The following is a 22,556-nucleotide window of genomic DNA, read 5'->3' on the forward strand; positions in this document are numbered from 1 at the left end:
TGACAGATAATAAGGCAATTCACAATAAGTGCCAAGGTGCTAGATCTAGTTGTTTGATAGCAGAGCCCATAGTGACCCCAGCCTAACATATGAGGACAGAGGATTGGAAGGAGAACGGAGAAACTATAGGTCCAGTAGGGCTTGTGAGCCTCTAGAAAGACCTTTAGAGATCCAGGGGTCCTACACCTTATGGAAAATATCCATTCTGTCATAGATGATGGCATTTAAGCGTTCACATGTTAAGGTGTAGTTAGTACCAGGGAGTACAAAAGGGTAGGGGATTTCCAATTTGCAGCAATATGAGTTTTTGCTGCTGTTACTATAAATTGGATGAGTTTGTGTTGAGGGTGGTATATTGATTCAGGTTTGAGCCCCAGTAAGAGAATTTGTGGATCAAAGGGGATGGGGCAAGGAAATCGCAAATTAATCAAGGTATGGATTCTCGCGCAAAGATGCGAGACTCCTGGCCAGGTATACCAAGTATGGTACATCCTACCTGGAAACGGACAACCCAGGAAACATTGCCGGCTTTTGGAGCAGTCCATTTTGAAAAATATTTAGTTTTAAAATAAACAATGCTACTGTACATAAAACCCACACATTTTATTTGCCCATTTGTTTTGGCTATAACATTTAAATTATGTTCCTAGTGCAATGTATGAAGACAATATATTATTTGGAAATAAAGAAGTTTTCTGTTTTGTGTTTTCTTGTACCCTATTGATAATTACGAGCCCTTCTCAAAAGAGAATGCACTGAGCTCTTCCTGAAAGCAGTGTCCTCATTTTTGAGGCATTATTCAAGTTTCTGACAAGCACTGGATTACACAATGTGTTCTGTTTCAGGCTAATGTTTCTGGAAAGGAACCTGAGATGTGAGACCTATGGAAGCTGTCTTTTTTCCTTTTAAATAATACCATTTGCCTGGCAGTCCTGCTGATCTTTTTGGTCAGTAGAATCTAAGCAAAAACAGTGGCAATTGGGGGAATCAGAGCGGGCCGGCGTCGATCGGAGGGGTGATGTAGGTAGCCAAGTGCTAGCTACACCCCCTCCAAAATTTTGGTGCCAAAAAATCCTCCAGGGGCTGAGCAATCTACCGCAGTGGTAATGGACGAGCTGAGCTTGTCATTACCGCCAAGGTGTTTAAGCTGTAGCATAGCTTTAGAGATTAATGCCAACATTCTACATTGTAACATTCTCTGTTACAGTTTATGGTGTTACATTTGAATTCCACTACATTTTTATTTTTCTAATACTATAGAGAACACTTAAGAGTATTTGCCAGACAATATTGGTCTTTGAACCCTTTGGTTAAATTCTAGTTTTTGTCCAGTTCCAGTGATGTCCGGTGTATTGTGAGCTGAACTTCCCAATCCTCCTCTCCAGCGTCCATTTAAAGTGCAATAACATGTCAAAGTTAATGCTATAATGTGGTAGACACTCAATTCGTCTTTAGAGGTCAGTAGAGGTTAAGAAATGGAGATACGAAAGCATGATAAGTTGATGTGTGCTCTGACAAACTAACAGAACAGTCATTTAGGGGTTACATCTAGAGGCATTATTCATCGCTTTAGCTGAAGTATAGGCACATGGGTGTTTCTAAAAATGTATTGGCATGCACATTTTCAGCCACATCAAATATAGTGATGATATGAGCAGTGACCATAGTTCCTTCTAAACAGTAAGTTCAGCATCACAGATTCCTGAAGCTTTCTAATTTCCTTGGCACAGCAGTCAATGCTAAAGTTAAATCAAAGAACTCTGTCAGAATACCATAAGCTACATTTTCAGGTCAGTACCTTATTTGTACTGCATGGCTTCTGACAGCTGCATCAGATTATGTAGTGTACAAGATACAGAGGCGCCAAAAGAATAAAAGGTAATTAAATGAACTTAAAAAACCAACTGGTTAAACAGGAGGAGGCAGCGGTGGTCTTACCCCCTCCAAACAGACACAGGCAAGGACTGCGATTCAGACAGTCAACAATTTATTCGGAACTCCAAAAAACAATGCAACGCGTTTCACGGGCCATAGATCCCGCTTCCTCAGGGACTCCTACTGTATTTTGCCTGAGGAAGCGGGTTGTATGGCCCGTGAAACGCGTTGCATTGTTTTTTGGAGTTCCGAATAAATTGTTGACTGTCTGAATCGCAGTCCTTGCCTGTGTCTGTTTGGAGGGGGAAAGACCACCGCTGCCTCCTCTGTTTAACCAGTTGTTTTTTTAAGTTCATTTAATTACCTTTTATTCTTTTGGCGCCTCTGTATCTTGTACACTACATTGAGTCCACCCTGGGTGGAGGGTTGTTACCCTATTTTCCTGTCTACAGAGAGCGACTTTTTATTCCTGAGTGGGGTCAGGATTGTTCTCCCCACCTGCCTATACAGTGGTTGCCTATTGGTAACCCTGGTTTGTAAGTATAATTTTAACTTCTCATTTATTTTGTTGTCCCCAAGACGAATTACACTATTGGGGCTCTTGGTCTGCTTTATTTATCAGATTATGTAAAGGTGACACTAGGATGAACACTGAGATTACAAATCACAGTTTTTGGTTTTTTTTTTACAAAAAATAAATATTCCAAATTACATGATTACTAGATGTCTGCATTGTCACCTTACAAAGCAATTGAAACAAAAAATGTCTATTTTTCCAGTGGCAACCTATGGAAAAACAAGACATCAAAAGTTTGCTGGCCAGTATAAATGTTTTATTGAGCTTAATCAGCACAACACAGTGCAGGGAAGAAAGAGTGTGAAGCCAGTTAATGTACCTATGAGGGATGATTGAGCACAATATCAAGAGAAGCAAAACTGTACCCCCTTGTGCTCAAGGAGGGGGCCCTGGCAAAGAGGGGTAATTTGCATGTATGACTGCTTCTTACCACTGCACTGCATCCTTACGACACTTTCTCTTTCAGAGCAGAAATTTCTGCTGTGAAGGAAGAAGTATCCAGAGGATGGAACACAGCAAGGAGTGCATGAAAATCTAATGCAATTTTAATGTTGCCTTCTACAGATATGATGTAGCTTGATTTTTTATTTAAACCACGATTTTTACTGTATATAAAATGGCAGAAAAATCAGACCTTATTTGCAGTCATATCAGTTGATTCTTTAAACTGGGAAAGGGCTTCAACTCCTTAGACATGACAGTTTAAAGTGAATGTTTACCGGTAAAAAAAAGAAAAAGTCAGATACTCACCTAAGGAGAGGGAAGGCTCGGACTTAATGAGCCTTCCCTCTCCTCTCCCGGTGCCCGGTCCCGCGCAGGATCCCCCATGGCAGTATTCGACCAGTTCGGTCAAATACTGCCACTTCCGCATGCCGAGGGGAGCTTTCGGGAAGCCTTCGGGAGCACTCGAGCTCCCGATGACGCGGCCGCTCCATACTACGCATGCGCGAGCGCCTCTATGACGCGCTCGCGCGTACGTAGTATGGAGCGGCCCGTCTTCGGAAGCCCGAGTGCTCCCGAAGACCTCCGAAGTCCCTGCGGCAGCGGACGCGAACGGGGGAGCCAGCGCGGCACCGAGGGCACCGGGAGAGGAGAGGAGAGGGAAGGCTCATTAGTACCGAGCCTTCCCTTTCCTTAGGTGAGTATCTGACTTTTTCTTTTTTTAAACGGTACCCATTGGCTTTAAAGTACACAAAGTGGCATTATACTGCTCCTCTCAACTAAACGTACATATTTATGATACCGCCTTACAATCCCCTTATTAATAAGGACTCGAGTAGTGTAAGTTATATATTGTACCTAGGTCAATATGGATGGACTGGAGGATAAAGCTGCATTTTAGGGTTGTTACCTATTGTACCAATTTTGCTATTAGAGTATGATGCAAAGTCTTCAGCTGATAAACACATGGCTGAAGGAGGAGGTGGGGATGAAGCAGGGAGTTGAAGGGATGGAAAGGAAATTTCTGGGCTCCTGCAGAGCCTGCATGTAATGATGGTAGTCCTGCAGCTGTACTTTTTTTCCAGTGCTGTTCTGCCACCTTGGAACTCCTTTTCAGTTGTTTGATAGATTCATTCAGTCAGCCAGGGTTGCTGACTGATCTGTGGGGACAATTATTAAGGGAGCAGCTGAATTAATGACAACAGAGACTATGTTGGAAGAGCGAGTGTATATTTCCTCAGGGTCACAACAGTAGGGCGACAGAGTGCTCAGCCAGGGAGCAGAGATCAAGGTTACAATGATTCCTGCATAAGTGAGTAGGGTGCAGTGCTGGAGAAAGTGGAGATAGGGCAGGATCAGATTGTGAAAGTTACAAGGTTGTAGTCTGAGAGGGGATATGGAAAGTTATTGAAGCTTAAAATAGAGCAAAGCCAAGGAACGAAACGGTCCAGAATATAAATACCTACCGTATTTTTCAGACTATAAGACACACTTTTTCTCCTCTAAAATTTGGGAGAAAAAGTCAGTGCGTCTTATAGTCCGAATGTGCCGTGTCTGTTCCCCTGTGTTCTCCATCAGTGTGTCCCTGTGTGCTCCTCCTTGTCTGCCTCACTTCCTCGGGGTCTTCAGTCATCCCTCCATTCCTCTGATGTTGGATGTCTGATTGTCCGTGTCCCCCTTTCTATGCCCGTCTCTGTCCCTGTGCCCTCCATGTCTGCTTCCCTGTATCTTCAGTCCCGTGTGTTGTGTCCTGTCGTCCTTCCTATGCCATCTCTTTACCGATGCTCATGTCTTCAGTCCTCCCGTGTCCTCCTCCCTCCTGTCCGTGTCCCCCTTTCTATGCCATCCGATGCGCATACACACCTAGCAGCCGGGTGCTCACCTCTTATGCATCCCACTGCCGAAGCCATACGCATCCAGCAGCCACGTGCTTGCGTCCGATGTGATGACAGAGCAAACCACCAATCAGGCGGGGGGCGCTGCCCCAGACCGCCAATCACAGCCCTCACTGCTCCCTGCTGGCTATTTAATAGGACGCGATAGTCTCGACGGCGGGACAAAGCAGGGAGCAGTGAGGGCTGTGATTGGCGGTCTGGGGCAGCGCCCCACGCCTGATTGGTGGTTTGCTCTGTCATTACATCGGACGCAAGCACGCGGCTGCTGGATGCATATAGCTTCGGCAGTGGGATGCATAAGAGGTTAGCACCCGGCTGCTAGGCATGTATACGCATCGGATGGCATAGAAAGGGGGACACGGACAGGAGGGACGAGGACAGGAGGGACGAGGACACGGGAGGACTGAAGACATGCGCATCGGTAAAGAGATGGCATAGGAAGGGTGACAGGACATCGAGGACAGGAGGGACACGACGCAACACACGAGGACGGAAGACACAGGGAGAAAGACATGGACAGAGACGGGCATAGGAAGGGGGGCAGGACATTGATGATAGAAGAGAGGAGGATGCAGGGAGACAGAAGATTCAGGGGAACAAAGTGAGGCAAACATTGAGAAGCACACCAGGGACAGAGACCAGGCAAAGGAAGGGGGACTTTGGAAGACAGGAGGGACAAGGACAAAGGGGGGCGAAAGACACAGGGGAACAGACACAGGGAGGCAGACATGGATGGGTACATCACACAGGAGGACACTGAACAAAGGGATACAGGGGACACAAGAGGTACAAGAAGGGCACAAGGGGAACATAATAATTTGGGTGGGGGGGGGAGAAGGTATATAAGATGCCCCTGCAACATGGACGCACCAAGTTTAGAATAATTATTTTCCTTGTTTTTTTGCCCTCTAAACCTAGATGCGTCTTATGGTCCGGAGCGTTTTATAGTCCGAAAAATACGGTATATGAATACTAAATAATAATAATAATAATAAAGAATATGCCATTGTTGTGAGTGGCAGTACAGGATTTAGTGTTTAGTGGCAGTGGGATAGTTAGCCTCTATGGGAACATTCAAGTTCACAATATTGATTGAAGGTAGATCAATGGAGAGAAACTGGATAATCCATGCAAGGAAGAGGTCTATAAAATGTTAATACATTTGACAAACAGGACTACAATTAAAATGATGTACCATCCATTTTAAATGAATTACTAAAAAGTTATAGGTGAAGATGATTAGGCTGCTGTGCATTAGCTTTCGCAGAATGGTCATACTGGTAAAACTGAAAATCATATAGGACCTAAACTAACCAGGCAGTGTGAGGGGGGTGGAAATATAAGCTTATAATCCACATAATATTACACAGAAGTAAGCATTCAACCAACTTGGGAACAGCAATGGAAGTATGTCCGCAGCTTTATCTCCAGGTTTTAAGACATTAGAGGTAGGCACAGTGAGGTGTCGCATCTGTCTCACTGAAAAAAAAACACATTGCCTGTTCCTTTACATAGAAGCCCTTCCAGCTAATACAAGAAGAGAAATAAGGTGTTTCCAATCTGATAATGGTGTCAAGATTTGTACTATCACACTGCTGGTTAAATACCTCATTTTTTCAAGCGGTATCTTTGAAATGACCATGATTGTGAGTGAAGATATTTGTTACAGAGTGATCTATGCTGGTACATGCAGGTGCTGAACAGCAGCACTGGCCCTGCGGCCCTTATTTCTATGACAAAAATGTATTAGGACTTTTCATTTTTCACATGTCTCAGCATCTATTAATGATGGCAGCTCCTAAAGGACATGTCAAAACAAAACCAAGGTGTCTGCTAATTATGCAGTTGCCAGCTTCAATGCTTCATATTCAACCTCTTCCTCCGTTCTAGATAATCACATTGATTTCCGCATGTATCACCTAATTGCCTAACGATAGGACACCTTTTTTGCAGGCTCCCGCAGCTTATTTTCTTTGCATCAGAATTCTGAAAAGATCTCAGACGTGTCCATTAGGACACTTTGATCCTGTGCAAAATTGTATTAGAGTGGCATTCAGCAACAAGCTTTTGAGTAGAACAGTTTCAGCATCATGCTCTCTCAACTGCAGATCATTCCTGTTGCACAAAGTAGTTTGGAAAAGTATATATACAGGTCCTTCTAAAAAATTTGCATATTGTGATAAAGTTCATTATTTTCTGTAATGTACTGATATACATTAGACTTTCATATATTTTAGATTCATTACACACAACTGAAGTAGTTTAAGCCTTTTATTGTTTTAATATTGATGATTTTGGCATACAGCTTATGAAAACCCGAAATTCCTATCTAAAAATGTAGCATATCATGAAAAGGTTCTCTAAACGAGCTATTAACCTAATCATCTGAATCAACTAATTAACTCTAAACACCTGCAAAAGATTCCTGAGGCTTTTAAAAACTCCCAGCCTGGTTTATTACTCAAAACCGCAATCATGGGTAAGACTGCCGACCTGACTGCCAGAAGGCCATCATTGACACCCTCAAGCAAGAGGGTAAGACACAGAAAGACATTTCTGAATGAATAGGCTGTTCCCAGAGTGCCGTAACAAGGCACCTCAGTGGGAAGTCTGTGGGAAGGAAAAAGTGTGGCAGAAAACGATGCACAACAAGAAGAGGTGACTGGACCCTGGGGAAGATTGTGGAGAAGGACCGATTCCAGACCTTGGGGGACCTGCGGAAGCAGTGGACTGAGTCTGGAGTAGAAACATCCAGAGCCACCGTGTACAGGCGTGTGCAGGAAATGGGCTACAGGTGCCGCATTCCCTAGGTCAAGCCACTTTTGAAGCAGAAACAGCAGCAGAAGCGCCTGACCTGGGCTAAAGAGAAGCAACACTGGCTCAGTGGTCCAAAGTACTTTTTTCGGATGAAAGCAACTTTTGCATGTCATTCAGAAATCAAGGTGCCAGAGTCTGGAGGAAGACTGGGGAGAGAGAAATGCCAAAAGGTCTGAAGTCCAGTGCCAAGTGCCAAGTACCCACAGCTGCTGATGTTGGTCTACTGTGTTTTATCAAGGGCAGGGTCAATGCAGCTAGCTATCAGGAGATTTTGGAGCACTTCATGCTTCCAATCTGCTGAAAAGCTTTATGGAGATGAAGATTTCATTTTTCAGCACGACCTGGCACCTGCTCACAGTGCCAAAACCACTAGTAAATGGTTTACTGACCATGGTATTACTGTGCTCAATTGGCCTGCCAACTCTCCTGACCTGAACCCCATAGAAAACCTGTGGGATATTTTGAAGAGAAAGTTGAGAGACGCAAGACCCAACACTCTGGATGTGCTTAAGGCCGCTATCGAAGCATCCTGGCCCTCCATAACACCTGAGCAGTGCCACAGGCTGATTGCCTCCATGCCACGCCGCATTGAAGCAGTCATTTCTGCAAAAGGATTCCTGACCAAGTATTGAGTGCATAACTGAACATAATTATTTGAAGGTTGACTTTTTTTGTTTTAATAACACTTTTCTTTTATTGGTCGGAAGAAATATGCTAATTTTTTGAGATAGGAATTTTGGGTTTTCATGAGCTGTATGCCAAAATCATCAATATTAAAACAATAAAAGGCTTGAACTACTTCAATTGTGTGTAATGAATCTAAAATATATGAAAGTCTAATGTTTATCAATACATTACAGAAAATAATGAACTTTATCACAATATGCTAATTTTTTGAGAAGGACCTATATATATATATATATATATATATATATATACATCCACACTGAATAACTATGATACTGCTTTAAAATGAGCAGTACCTGCAAGCTCTTGACATTTTCCTACACTAAGAGAACAGTTCTCTGGTAATTAACGTGATTCAAAACCAAGGGCTAGTTTATGAAAACAAATGCAAAGAAAACTGGAGCAAAAGTAGAGCAGTTCCAGAGGGTGCCAAGCAAAATAATTCTGATTAGTTATGAGCAACTGCTCTTTTTTGCCCCAGTTTTCTTTGCACCCGTCTTGTTAAATCAGTCCTTATCAGACATGTTTCACAGATGTAGTAGCCACATGTAGGAACTATCTTTAAAAATTAAACAGTGGCACGGTGACGGTGACACCATAAAAATAGAGATGTTCTTTTCCAAGTTAAGGTGTAAGCCATGGGCATCACAAGGTTATATTTTCACTGTATTATGATTATCTGCCTGCATGTGACAATTCTAAATATACGCATGATCGGTTTGGATTTTTTAAAGGTGGAGCTTTGAGAAAATACTGAAATAATACATTTCTGTAGATAATTTAATGTCCTTCCTAGTGCAGGTTATCTACATAGCTCCTCTCAACAGATCCATAACTCCAATTCATAGGAAGTCTAGACAAGGTGAGAGAGTATCAGCCCTGTCAGTCAAAGCTACTACCCTGCTTTATTACAGCAGCTTTGATTGGAATAGTAATATAAAGCCACCTTATATTGCAAATGGATCTTGCCAATATTCGATTAGTCAATTACAGTAAAATTTTGGAGGGAAAAGAACTCAAATCTTACAAAAGAGAAGATAAATATTAAGTTTACCAAATTAAATAAATATAAATAATTAAATTAAATATATAGGAAGAGCTGACATGGTGAAAGGGAGTTGAAATGATGATAAATAATAAAGATGAGGGATTATAAATGTCACAAGTAATGGGAGCACCCTGTAAAATAACCTCACTTTTACCCATGAGCATAGCAGCAACCCCTTAAATCATTTGCTGTGCTTCTTTAATGGCTACTTGATAAAAACAAGGTCTTCGAATGTTAAAATAATCCAAGTGATGTGAGGAAAGCAATTAAATGTGTGAACTGTACAGACACATCCTGAAATTGGAGAAAAACTGGAAGGGAACTTCCAGAGTGACAAATCCTTCATAATAAAGTACACAGAGAACATAATTTAGGATAAAGCTATGTTCTGTCTATGGTATATAACTGTCATAAGTTACCCCTGAAACTTTACGCAGGTAGGGAACTGCAGCACACAAAAAAAGGCAACATGCTCCTAGTGCAAACACGCCACCAAACACACTACAACAAAAGGAAGATGTGCCCTTATCCCAAAGGAAACAAGAGCCTGAGGTACAGAGCTACACAGATTTCTTTTTTTTTTAATAGAGCTTGAGAGTGGTTTCCTGTGTGAAGAAGTAGTCGGTCTCTATTTAATTTCCAGAAATGCCCTATGTGAAAGAGAACCAGGGACGTTTTCTAGACATTTCAGGCACTGGCCTGGAGTATAATTAGCCCTCAGCGGCACCGCTTCATTTGTTACTACTGATGAGCAATGTGATCATCATCAGCAACTGCAGCAGCTACCCGACTAAGAAATTTAGTACAAGCCATCTTACCCCAAAACCTTTCTCCCTCCCTGCCCAGTGAAATACAGACTCTTACAGGTCTTCCTGGATTTAGTTTACACCGGGCATGCATCAGCTGCAGTGAAGTGACAGAGGACACTGCAGCTGCTTCATCAGTTGTCCTGAAGGACAGTGTAAGGAGTCTGTACCAGAGCAGAAGTAGCTGGGCATGCCTCAGTTAGTCTGCCACTCACTGTGCTTCATATTGTGTTGCCGGCCTGTCAGCTGTAGCTTTTAAATGTCTGCTCTGTGTCGTGGCCATGTTGGAGGGTTGGAGGGCTGTGCTGCAGGATTGTAAGTGAATCTTAGAAAGACACATTTTAAGGAAGTGGAGGTTGGTGGGAGAGAGAAAGTCTCAGTGCTTCTTTCTAATTTTGTGTTTTGAACCAACTCTACATAATACACTGATAGGTATATACTCTAGAGCACAGGTGTCAAACACATGGCCCCCAGGGGTCTTCACTCTAGTCAGCCAAAACTTTCAACTGACTAGAATGTTGAATATAGGCAGGGAGGAAGTGACAGTTATCCTCCCTAGGAACGACCTTGACCACGCCCCTTTGTACTGCCAACATTTGTAACCTGAAAACAAAAAAACAAAAAAAAAGCCACCGCATAACTCACATACTCTGGGTTCCATTTGCTGTATTTTCCGCCTTCAGCTCTCCTGTTCCACCGCCGTATCCTCTTGTATCTACCAGCATCTTCACCGCTATGGCACTGGCCCGGAAGTACTTTCCGGCTACTTCTGGGTCAGCGTCATAGCGGTGAAGATGGCGGCAGATACAAGAGGACACGGCAGCGAAACGGGAAAGCTGACAGGCGGAAAAGACAGCAAAGGGAGCCCGGAGAAAGTGAGCTATGCGGTGGCTTTTTATTTTCTTACAGGTTACTATATATATAGTTCAGGAGTACTTTAAAATGTATATGGGACAATGTGCTCTGAAATGTGATGTGGAAAAAGTAACAGTGTTATATCAATGTATAGTATATATGTAATATAAACAAATATTACAAAAAGAAAATCATATAAAACTGCAGTTTACTGTAGTACCATGATGTATTATAAATTACTAGTGACCTTAGCCCGTTTAAATAGAGCTAGGTCTGTCACTAATCCGTCGTGCACGCGCTCATGCACACACACGCCCGCCCCTATTGGCCCCGCCCTCCTCCGGCTTGTGGCAGTGTCTCTGCGTCTGTCCCTGCACATGCGCAGTGCAAAAAAGCACTGACACAGGGACAGACGCAGGTACACTTGCAAATCTGGCATCTTAGACTAGATTTATTATAAATCCACTCTATTTTCCATAGCGGGAAAAAAAAAGAACAAATACTGAACAATACAAATAATTAGCACAGTCACTAATTAGGGATCAGAGGAGATTAACCCATTTCCAGTTAGCTCTCTCAGTAAAGTAAATCTTTTCAAATCTTGAGTGCCTCTGCGACTGTCACAAGAGTGTGGATATACAGATTCCAGATAATGCAATTATCAAGGTGCATCTCAAATGAGTTTAAACGGCAGATTTTATCACTAAAATCAATTACTGTATAAATCAATTGTCAGTATTAGCAAATCACATATTATGAAGCAATGTGGAATAGTGGATAGCACGCTCGCTTTGCAGCACTGGGTTGAATCTGGGCTAGGACACTAGCTGTATAGAATTTGTATGTTCTCCCTATATTTTATTGAAAACAACAATGGAGTACAGTAGTCCCTGTTGTAATGTAATATGCTGCCATGTACAATGAAATCATAAGAAAAAAATAAGGGCTCTCATTTACTAAAGTTGTCTTGTCAGAAATACATTGAGGAACATAACTGATGCTGCAAACTTGGCCTGGACTTTTATAAAATTGGTAAAAAAAAAAGCTGATATAGCTGTGCTGTATCAGTAAAGCAGAGAAACTCTGAAAGTGATTTTCAGCAGTCTCAATGCCAACCAGTGAAAAGAAAAAGTTTTCAGTTATAAAGGACATAGAGACGAGTTGGGTCTCCTTTAGTATAATGGCCTTGAACACTATTATAAGTAAACTAGTTTATTGATTAGTGCAAGGGGAGAATTCCAAGGCTGCTTTCACACTGTCTTATCACATCCACATTTCAGTTGTGCATTTCTAACATATAACATAGCAAAACAATTTTATGCATCTATGCATAAAAATGGGTGCAAAAAAAGCAGTTATCTGTAATTTTACCAATATTGTACAATCACCCTCTGTGCCCTAACTCTCACTTATTTATGCCTAACCCTCCCCTATTTATGCCTAACAAGCCCCGTCTACTCTTAACCCTAACCCTAACCCCTCCCCCTCCACATACACATTTACTCCCAACACTAACCACCCCCACTCACTGATATTTTGCACCAGTGTTCGGCTACAGTGTAAACTGCTCCTGGCATTCCCGTCGTACCTACAGAGTTTTGATACTGTATAGCAGAGATCTGCCACTGGCTATTATCATTTGCCCCCAAATTTCAGGCAATAGCCAGCATTTTTCAGTTGTAATATCTTTCCCACATGCCACTTGTGCCCAAATTATCTGTTTGGAAAAGTATGTGGTGCACACAGGAAGCAGGAATTCGTCTTGTTGGCCTTTATCGTGCTGCAGATACAACTATAAGTATCCTGCACAATTACTTCCTTCTATATCACATAAGGACAAGAGAGTGATACATCACAAATAAATATGCTGGTTAATGCACCTCATGGGTCATTTTGGCTCAAGCCTATTATCGCCCACGTTACACTCAAAAAAAAAAATCACTGGTCACTTTGTGAAGCTATATAAGTCACATTCCAGCTCATTTTCAATGTTAGCCCCACACGAAAAGTAAATTATTTGATGTTATACATTGTTACTGGTGTAGCCTCCCTTTTGATTGTACACACTTTAGTTAATAATCCATAAAATAAACATAATGATGTGCATTAGTAAATTCAAAACCCAGTCCAACTGAGTAGAAAGAATAACCAACATTATCTGTAGGTATAACAGCTCAAGAATAATAGCATAAGCAATTGATAAATGAATACCTGGGAATTGATAACTATAGCTTGGTGCAAACCCTGGATATCCTCGTCCATATGTTGCAACGAAATTTGGATAACCTAGAACACAAAACAACACACAAATTACAAATATGTTGCAAAAACTAGTAATGTATCAGAAGGCATTAACTGATATAGAAGCAATGGCCCCCTGGTTATTATTGATTGTTGGACATAGTGTGTGAAATAAATACTGATTTGCTAATTAATACAGATCCATTACATTCACAGAATATAGTTAGGAGTAAAGGACTGCTTAGAAGTTCCAGGTCTCTGAGTACAGAGCTGGTTTCTGACTATACAGCGCCCTGGGCAGAGCAATGAATGTTATAGGGTACTCCAGTTTATAGGGTACTCTGGTATGTTGGAAAATCACAGCAGATGATGGACTGCCAGGCATTATACTCTTGCAGAGGCAGAATGGTTGTTAACTGCAGGTCACAGTTAACAGAAAATATGGATTGCATTTAATGTTTTCTACTTGTGTACTTTGTAGGCTGTTAACTGAAAAATATTCATTGGATCATTTTTGAAAGCATTTTTAATTTACAGCATTTTCCCACAAGTGCATACAACTTAAAGAAAACCCTGAACTGAGATGGATATGGAATTTGCCATATTTTTTGAAAGTATAATTTTTATTCACAATTTTTCATATAAACAGAAACAACTGTGCCTGCCAACTGTGGCGGCACCAAACATTCATAACCATTAGCATGACCATTTTCCATTCCAGATTGGGTTCATAGAATACATTGTTGCTTCAACCAGCGGCTCAAAAAAGAAGGGGGGATATCATATTAATAAGATAGAAGGGTGGCATGACTCGAATGCACCTCCCCGCAAAACTCCAGGAAGATTCTTGGTTATACAACAGCTCTTAGTCATGAAACTTTAGCTTGTAGTGTGAGATCCAACAAGACCACATTTTGAATTTGCCATATTTACTTCCTTTTAAACTATACCAGTTGCTTGGCAGTCCTGCTGATATCCTTGGCTGCAATAGTATTCTAGATCGCACATCTGAAACAAGCATGCAGCTAATCTAGTCATATTAGCTGCATTCTTATTTCAAGTGATCTGCATGCTTGTTTAGGGTCGATGACTAAATAAATAAATAAATAAATAAACAAATAAATATGGCTAGACGTTTTGGAGACAGAGGATCAGCATGACAGTCATACAACTGTCATTGTTTAAATTGCATGTTTCCGTGAGTCACACAGTGGTTTGGATTTAAAGTGAACCAGAGACGAAGCACGCTCATGTATTTTACCATATATATCAGTGGGAACATTAGAGAAAACACCTACTCTGCTTTCTGTTTCATTCTGCACTGCACAGCTTGCTTCAAATCAGCCCTGATAAAATCCCCGACTGAGCATTCAGTCTGGCTTTGCTCAGGAATCATTATAGCTCAGTCTGTGTTTTTTTTTTTTTTTTTTTTTTTTTTAAACATGTTTTATTAATTTTCAACATTGTTTATCCACATAGTACACAAAGCGGGCAGCTTAATGTTACATTGCAACAAGCATTGGCGTAATTAATGTGGTTGATTCCCCAACCCCCCCTCAGCCTTCCCTTGACTACCCCAAACCCCCTCCCCCAACCAATGCCCCCCCCCCCCCCACCACTCTCTGATCATACTATGTCTAAGTGGTAGTCTATAGTTCCTTGGATTAATTGGCTTTGTTAAATCCGTATACTGAAGCACTGATCATACGCCAAAGTCCAAGCGTCCTGGCGTACCAGCTATGTGGGCCTTCAAGTACCATGTGGTATATTTAAACGGGGTCACGATTTTGTTTAAATCTGTGTCCGAGTACACGTCCAACATGAAAGGTTTCCATTTTTTGAAGAACTTTTTAGTGCCCTTTTCTTTATTTAGAGTAGCGTCCAGTTTTTCTAACAGCATGAGATGCCTTAGTTCTTCCTGTAGGTCCCAGATAGTTGGAGGTGTAGGGTAGATCCATCTGTTGTATATTACTTTTCTGGCTGCTATAAATAAAACATGTAGTAAAGTGGAAACCTTGATTGCATTATCTTCTTTTGCAATGGAATTGAACAATAGGATCATAGGGTCTTTTGGTACAGTAACCTTGCCTATTCTCCTAGCATATTTTAAAACCTCATCCCAATATCTTTGTATCTGTGGACAGTTCCACAGGCAATGGAACATGTCAGCTTGAGCTATTTTACATTTCGGGCAGTGGTCTATGTAACCCGGTCTGGGAGAGCGGTATCTAATATTGAATGCATATTTAGCATGGAATATCATAAGTAGGTGTGATTCTCTCCATCTCTCACTTACAATTGTTTGCCTAACGCAATTGTTCCCATCTATTATCCTCTGTTCTAGGTCAGGGACTGTTAAAAATGTATTCCATTTTGCCATATTTCTGACTGCTAGATGTTGGGCTCCTAAGTTTGCCAATTCTTTTTGGATGTCTGATAATGACTTTTTGCCGCCTTCTGGCCTCAGGAATTTATCAAAGGGGTGAATACGGGCTAGTACTGAGATTTCTCTAATCTTAGCTCCCACGAATGATCTGACCTGTCTATATGCTAGGAAGTCTGATTTAGGGATTTCATATTGCCGAGCCACCTCCGCGAACGTGAGCCACGTATGTGTTCTTAGGTTTAGTAGATTTCCCAATTTAGTAATACCCCTATCCTTCCATTTAAGATAACTTAGATGCATTAAACCCGGTGGAAAGCCCGGATTGCCCTCAAATGGGGTATATTTAGAGATTTTCCATGGCAAACCAAATAATTTTCTGATTTCCCTCCAGGCTATGAGGGTGTCTCTGTAGATAATATTGTGTTTCAAACGCAATGGTAGATCGGCCCAACCAGTATGTAGAATACCAGTTAGATCGAAGGGCTCGGCAACATGTCCCTCCAGGGTAGTGTTGGAGAATTCTTCCGTGCCCATTAACCAGTCCCGAGTATGTCGAAAGACACATGCCAAATTATATTTTCTTATGTTTGGGAAGCCTAAGCCTCCCATCTCCTTTGGGAGTTGCAGTCTGCTTAGCTTTATGCGGGGTCTCCTATTGTTCCAAACGAACTTACTAAAGGCTCTGTTTAGTGCCGCTATGTCTACGTGTTTCCATAGCAATGGTAATACTTGCATTGGATAGAGGAGTCTACCAAAGCTGATCATTTTTATTAATGCTGATCTCCCCATTACTCCTAGGGGGATATTGTTCCAGCCTTGCAGTTGTGATATAACTGCTTTAACCAGTGGAGAGATGTTGTAAGAGTACAGAGAGTTAGGTTCCCGTCCTATGTCAATTCCCAAATATCTGATTTTCTCCCTTGCCATTTTCAATCCCAACCCCTCCAGTTCCCGGTGGTCGGCAAACTTTGATAGAGGTAGGATCTCGCTTTTATTGACATTAATTTTAAACCCTGAATGCTGTCCCACTTCCTGTATGATTTTAAGAGCATTAGGCAGGTCTGTGTTTGGATCCGCTGAAAATATCAGGAGATCATCCGCGAATAAAGTTAATGCAAGTTTCATCTGACCAATCTGGATACCCCCAATTTCCTTGTGTAGTAGTCTAGCTAAAGGCTCCAAGGCTAAATTGAACAGCAGGGGGGACAGGGGGCATCCCTGTCTAGTCCCCCTTTGCAGCTCTACAGGTTGAGATAAAAAGCCAGCTGTGAATATGCGGGCCATCGGTTCTTTATATAACAGAGAAAACATTTTAAGGAAGGCTCCTTGGAACCCAATTCTCCTCAGTACTTTGGTGGTCCATGCCCAATTTACAGCGTCAAACGCTTTTTCGGCGTCAAAGGTTATTATAGCATTGGATTTTCCCGTGCGTGGGTACGCTTTGGTGTGTTCCAAAGCTATCAGCACTTTCCTAATATTAGTTACTGCCGCTCTCCCCTTTATAAATCCTACCTGTTCTGGGTTAGCCAGCTTGGGCATCAAGAGAGCCAGCCTATCCGCCATTATTTTTGTCATGATTTTGATGTCCTGATTAATCAGAGAAACTGGCCTATAGGAGCCAGGATATTGTGGGTCCTTCCCCTGCTTCAATAGAAGTTTGATATAAGCTTCATTCCCAGAGGGGAGCAATTTCTCCCCCTTCAGGGTTTTGTTAAATACCGCTGTTAAAACGGGGGCTACTTCTTTTTGTAAAATTTTGTAATATTCTCCTGGCAGGCCATCCGGGCCCGGAGCCTTATGATTGGCCAGGGCCCGGATGGTCTGCTGGATCTCTTTTTCTGATATGGGAGAATTTAGCTCATCCAATTCGTCTTGGGTAAGTTTAGGGAGTATTATCCTTTCTAGTATATTATCCATTTCGGGCCCATCCTCCCCTGGTGGGGCAGCATACAGGGTTCTATAAAAGCGAGTAAAGATTTCATTGATATCTTTTGGGTGGTGGACAATTTGTCCATTGGTTGATTTAATGGCATGTATTGTAGTGGGGGTAAAGTGGCCCTTGGCCATTAAGCAGACGACCCGCCTTACTGCCGTGTTTATAATATTTTAGATCTCGGTAAGGTGTTAAGAGAGATTCTCTTTCCTTGAACCATCGATCTGATTCTGCTTTTGATTTTTGCCAGCATGCTTTTGTCTCAACAGTCGGTTTGCGTCTGTAATTGCTATACGCTAGCCTTACCTTTGCTATCGCCTCTGTGTAATACTGATTTGTTTGTTTCTTTTTAGTGGCCGTATATGTCATTATTCTTCCCCGCAAGACTGCTTTAGATGTGTCCCAGAGGAGATGGGAGTCTCTATTATGTTCCGCGTTGTCTTCCCTAAATTCCATCCACCACCCTTTTAATAAAGCATGAAAGTCTTCATCGCCGTATAAGTAAGAGGGAAGTCTCCAGATAATATCAGTACCTCTCTGGATCTTCTCGTGCAACTCTACAGACACTGGTGTGTGGTCTGAAATGACCATATCCGCTATTTCGGCCGCAATTAATCTGGTAGTAACTGATTCATTTGCAAAAATATAATCTATGCGTGACATTGATCCATGTGGTGCCGAATAAAACGTAAATTCCCGATCGTATGGGTGTAAAAAACGCCATGTATCTGTCAGCTGTAAAGTTGCACTGAAGCGCGCCAGATTTGTATTTTTAGTCCCCTCGTGATGATGAGCTTGACCCTGTCTCCCGGATCTATCTTCGCCCGCATACATAACATCGTTCCAGTCCCCTCCTACTATTAATTGTTGTGAGGGATGTTTAGATAGCTGCCACTGGAGGCCCTCCAGGAATTTACCATTATCTGTGTTTGGCCCATAAACATTATACAGTACTATGGATTCACCTGCTAGCTGTAGTAGAATACCCAGCCATCTGCCATCATCGTCACCCTTGATCAGTTCTGCTTTGGCCTGTAACGTTTTGCTAATCAGCGTGATGACTCCTGCTTTCCTCTCTACCGCTGGTGAACCAAAACATGAGGCCACCCAGCCTTTGCGTAAGTACTTGAACTCGTCTGCCCTAAGATGGGTCTCTTGTAATAAGGCTATGTCTGCCTTTAGTTTTTTTAAATGGCGTAATATCCGTGACCGTTTGTTAGGTGAACGTAAGCCTTTTACGTTCCAGGTTACTATTTTAATAGTCATGTCACTCCTGATGAGGGGGGTAATGGCATATGGCTGTACCCATTGAGTGTATACGGAATCAGAGCAAGAACATGTATAATGCACCTGTACATGGAAGGAAATAAACATTAAAATGCAGCTTAAAAATTCCCCGATCAGAGAGTGGCCCCTCCCAAAGTCCCCTCTTTACCCCTAGACTGGACCCTATGTTAGGCTGAGATGACCTGATGAGGATTCACTATCCAAATGCTTCTTAACCATTTTTGCCCCATAGTCCAGAAATTCTTTTCGGACTTCACTTCTTCCCTGCAAGGACTGGCTTTACATACCATCTTCCCCAAGGAGGAACTTCCTCACCAGCCAGAGCATGTCCTAAATAAACTTTACTTGGCTATAACAGGTAGCAGCCATTGGGTTATGAAGGTAAAGATAAACCTCTTGTAAGATAACGTAGAAAGAAAGAAAATGTCTCGTTTGAACGTGAACACTTGTGCTTACTCTGGATCGCTGCCCGGGTCTGAGTGTCGTGGGCTGGCGGAGGGGCTTATGTGCCGTCGCGGGCTGCCATCAATACCCGGCCTTTTCAAGAATCTTTCGGCATCTTCAGGTCGCTTATAGATGAATATTTCCCCGTTCTTGTCAGTTATACGTAATGTTGCGGGGTATAGAAGGGCAAAGCGGATATTTCTGGACACCAACTCTGAGCATATATGATTAAAATCTTGATGCTTTTTAGTGACGGCCAGGGAATAGTCATTAAACAGCATTATCTTTCTTTCTTCATGCAGTATTGTGTCTTTACGAGCTTTAAACGCTGTAAGCAGCCTCTGCTTGTCTTTATAGTCCAGGTAGCGTACCATGACCATTCGCGGAGGGCGTTTATCTCCTTCTTTGCGTGCAGGGCCTACTCGACGCGCTCTTTCCGCCTTGCATGGGCCTACTACTCCCAGCATCTCAGGTAAGGTTATTTCACAGAACTTGTCGATGTCTGCCATCTGGCACGTTTCTGCTAGGCCCACTATGCGCAGGTTGTTACGACGCGATCTGTTTTCTAAATCTTCTAAGCGGTCATAGAAGGCTGCATTATGTCTGCGGGAGTCAGCTAGCTGCCTGTGTGCATCTTCCAGGTCAACCTCCGCTTGCTGTATACGGTTTTCCGCCTCCTTTATTCTACCGCTATGCTCCTGGAGCTGTTTAGTGATATGCCCTATTGATTTTCTCACTGCCCCCTCCACTATGGCCTGCAGGTCTGGTGCGATCTGTTTTGCAACCTCTCTTGCTAGAGCTGTAAGGTCTGTGCCCCTCATACCTCGGAAACTTTCCTCCTCCACGCTATCTGTCTCCCATGTTCGTGTAGGGGAATGTTCTTCCTGTCGTTGGGCGGCCGAGCGGGACTTGTTCGCCGCCATCTTGGTTGTTCGGGGTGGCTTCGGGGTATCTTGCTCCCTGCGCGCTGCCCGGGTTAGGTAGCGGTCCATCCAAGTGCGCACTGTAACGAGTGGGTCTCGAGGCAATCAGTTGGCCATCTCGCTGGGTCCAGAAATGGCTGCAATATAATTAGGTGGATGTCTGGCTGGGAGAGCCCGCTCACCGCCGTCCGTCCATGCAGGCGCCGGAACCGGAAGTCCAGCTCAGTCTGTGTTCTCTCAGGTCTTTTCAAGTCCAAGCCTGCCCCCTGCTGGCTCTGCTCAGGAGTGATTATAGCAGAGTCATTATAGCAAAGCCAGACTGAATGCTCAGTCGGGGATTTTATCAGGTCTGATAAGAAACAAGCTGTGCAGTGCAGAATGAAAACATATCTAATATTCCCACTGATCTATATGGTAAAATACATGAGGGTGCTTCGTCTCTGGTTCACTTTAACTAATTTCCACACAGAAAAACACACAGCAGTGCACTTGAAAAGTGTAGTGCATGCAAATGTATTGGTGGTAACTGTATAATGTATCTACCATACAAGATGTTATGTGGAGCGGGTCTGCATAAAAACACTTTCATGGAAACCTATGCAAACGTGTATTATGGAAATGAGTCCTAATAGTGGTTTTGCATGGTTATAATATAAAGATTACAAAATATCTGCCAAATACACTTCACAAATTCAAGATACTCGTGCCACAATCAAAAGCAAATGCTTAATTAGCACAATAAATACCTCTGTTGTGCTATTGTTATTCTAATAAGGTCACCATTGTGTATCAGGAAGTTCAGTTCTCCTAGGAAAATGTGTCCTACAAGGAGAATTCACATGATCTATTAGGCAATCCATGTCTGTTTTTTGTTTTACTTTTTAAACTCTGCTTTATTGAATCAGGTTACCAAAATTTCTGTTTGACAAGCTTCACCACCAACTATTGCTAGGGCAAAGTTTGCATTCGTTATAATGTGTGTGAATTCCAAGACTGTGAACAGGCCCATAGAATTGTATGAGCATTGAGTTGACATGCAGAATTATTCTTCAACGCAACTGAGCGCTGGGAACTAGCTCTCAAACCCCAATTTTAATTCTTTAGATAGATACAAAAGAAACTAGAAAAACACAAGAAAAAAAAGAAAAATTATGAAATCATTAATCACACAACATACACTAAACCCCTTCTCTGTCTCGCCCCCAATGTTGCTACTTATTAGCCCACTTTAGCTTTGGTAAAATAGATTAATACATGTGCTTGTCAAGATGCCATTCACTAAATAAAATTACATTCATTATCAAAATACATCCATTTTTTTTTTTTTTACAAGAAAGCTCCATCTCCCTGCAAAAGTTATTTGATGATACAAGTGATCACCATATAATTCTCAGCTGGTTGGTTATGGATAAGCCTACACAAAACAAACATAATCACATGATTACAAAACAAACATAATCACTCAGAGGTCAAACTGAGTACCTGAAAAAAAACCTGTTATAGGCTTATCCATGAATCTTTCCTGCAAGATAAAACTTTCTTAAGGTGGCCATACACTGGTCGATTTGCCATCAGATTCGACCAACAGATAGATCCCTCTCTGATCGAATCTGATCAGAGAGGGATCGTATGGCGACCTTTACTGCAAACAGATTGTGAACCGATTTCAGCCTGAAACCGTTCACAATCTGTGGTGGTGGTGGTGCTGCCGCCGCTCCCCGCCCCGCATACATTACCTGTTCCGCCAGCGCGAGTCCCCTGGACACCGCTGCTCCGTCTCCGCGCTGGTCTGGTCTCCGGCATGCTTCACTTCTTCCTGCCCGGCAGGAAGTTTAAACAGTAGAGCGCCCTCTACTGTTTAAACTTCCTGCCGGGCAGGAAGAAGTGAAGCATGCCGGAGACCAGACCAGACCAGAGCGGAGAAGACAGCAGAGACCAGGAGACTCGCGCCGGCCGGAACAGGTAATGTATACCTGCTGTATTGCGTCGGTCGTCAGGCATTCGAACGCCGTTATCGACGCACCCCCGACCCACCGGCGATCGAGAAAATTTTTCCGCATGGACGGATAAACGGGAACGATCGGTTTCGGACAGAAATCGATCGTTCTGTCAGCGGTGTGCGCGGCGATTTCACAGCCGATTCGATCACTGTGATCGAATCGGCCGTATTGGCGGGAAAATAGTTAGGTGTATGGGCCCCTTTGGGAGACTTCATTATTTCCACAGTGTAAAAGAATTAAATAAAGAACAATGTTCTCAACAGGACTCTGAGGTGACTTAGGGAACCATCTACTTTGACTACATCTAAAAACTGTCCTGTAAACACAAGCAGTGTATTATT

General features: G+C 42.6%; 1 protein-coding gene across 8 annotated transcripts in view; it reads right to left on the bottom strand.

Annotated features, from left to right (window-relative positions):
- The window catches only part of MSI2 (musashi RNA binding protein 2), a 481,843-nt gene that overhangs the window by 192,997 nt on the left and 266,290 nt on the right, over window positions 1-22,556 (bottom strand). For all 8 annotated transcript variants that reach the window (XM_068268471.1, XM_068268470.1, XM_068268468.1 and 5 more), the window contains exon 5: window positions 13,213-13,287. In XM_068268471.1, coding sequence (XP_068124572.1) covers window positions 13,213-13,287 — 75 coding nt within the window. The remainder of the gene's footprint in view (window positions 1-13,212; window positions 13,288-22,556) is intronic.

Source organism: Hyperolius riggenbachi, chromosome 2, assembly GCF_040937935.1.
Source record: "Hyperolius riggenbachi isolate aHypRig1 chromosome 2, aHypRig1.pri, whole genome shotgun sequence".
Classification (NCBI taxonomy): Eukaryota; Metazoa; Chordata; class Amphibia; order Anura; family Hyperoliidae; genus Hyperolius; species Hyperolius riggenbachi.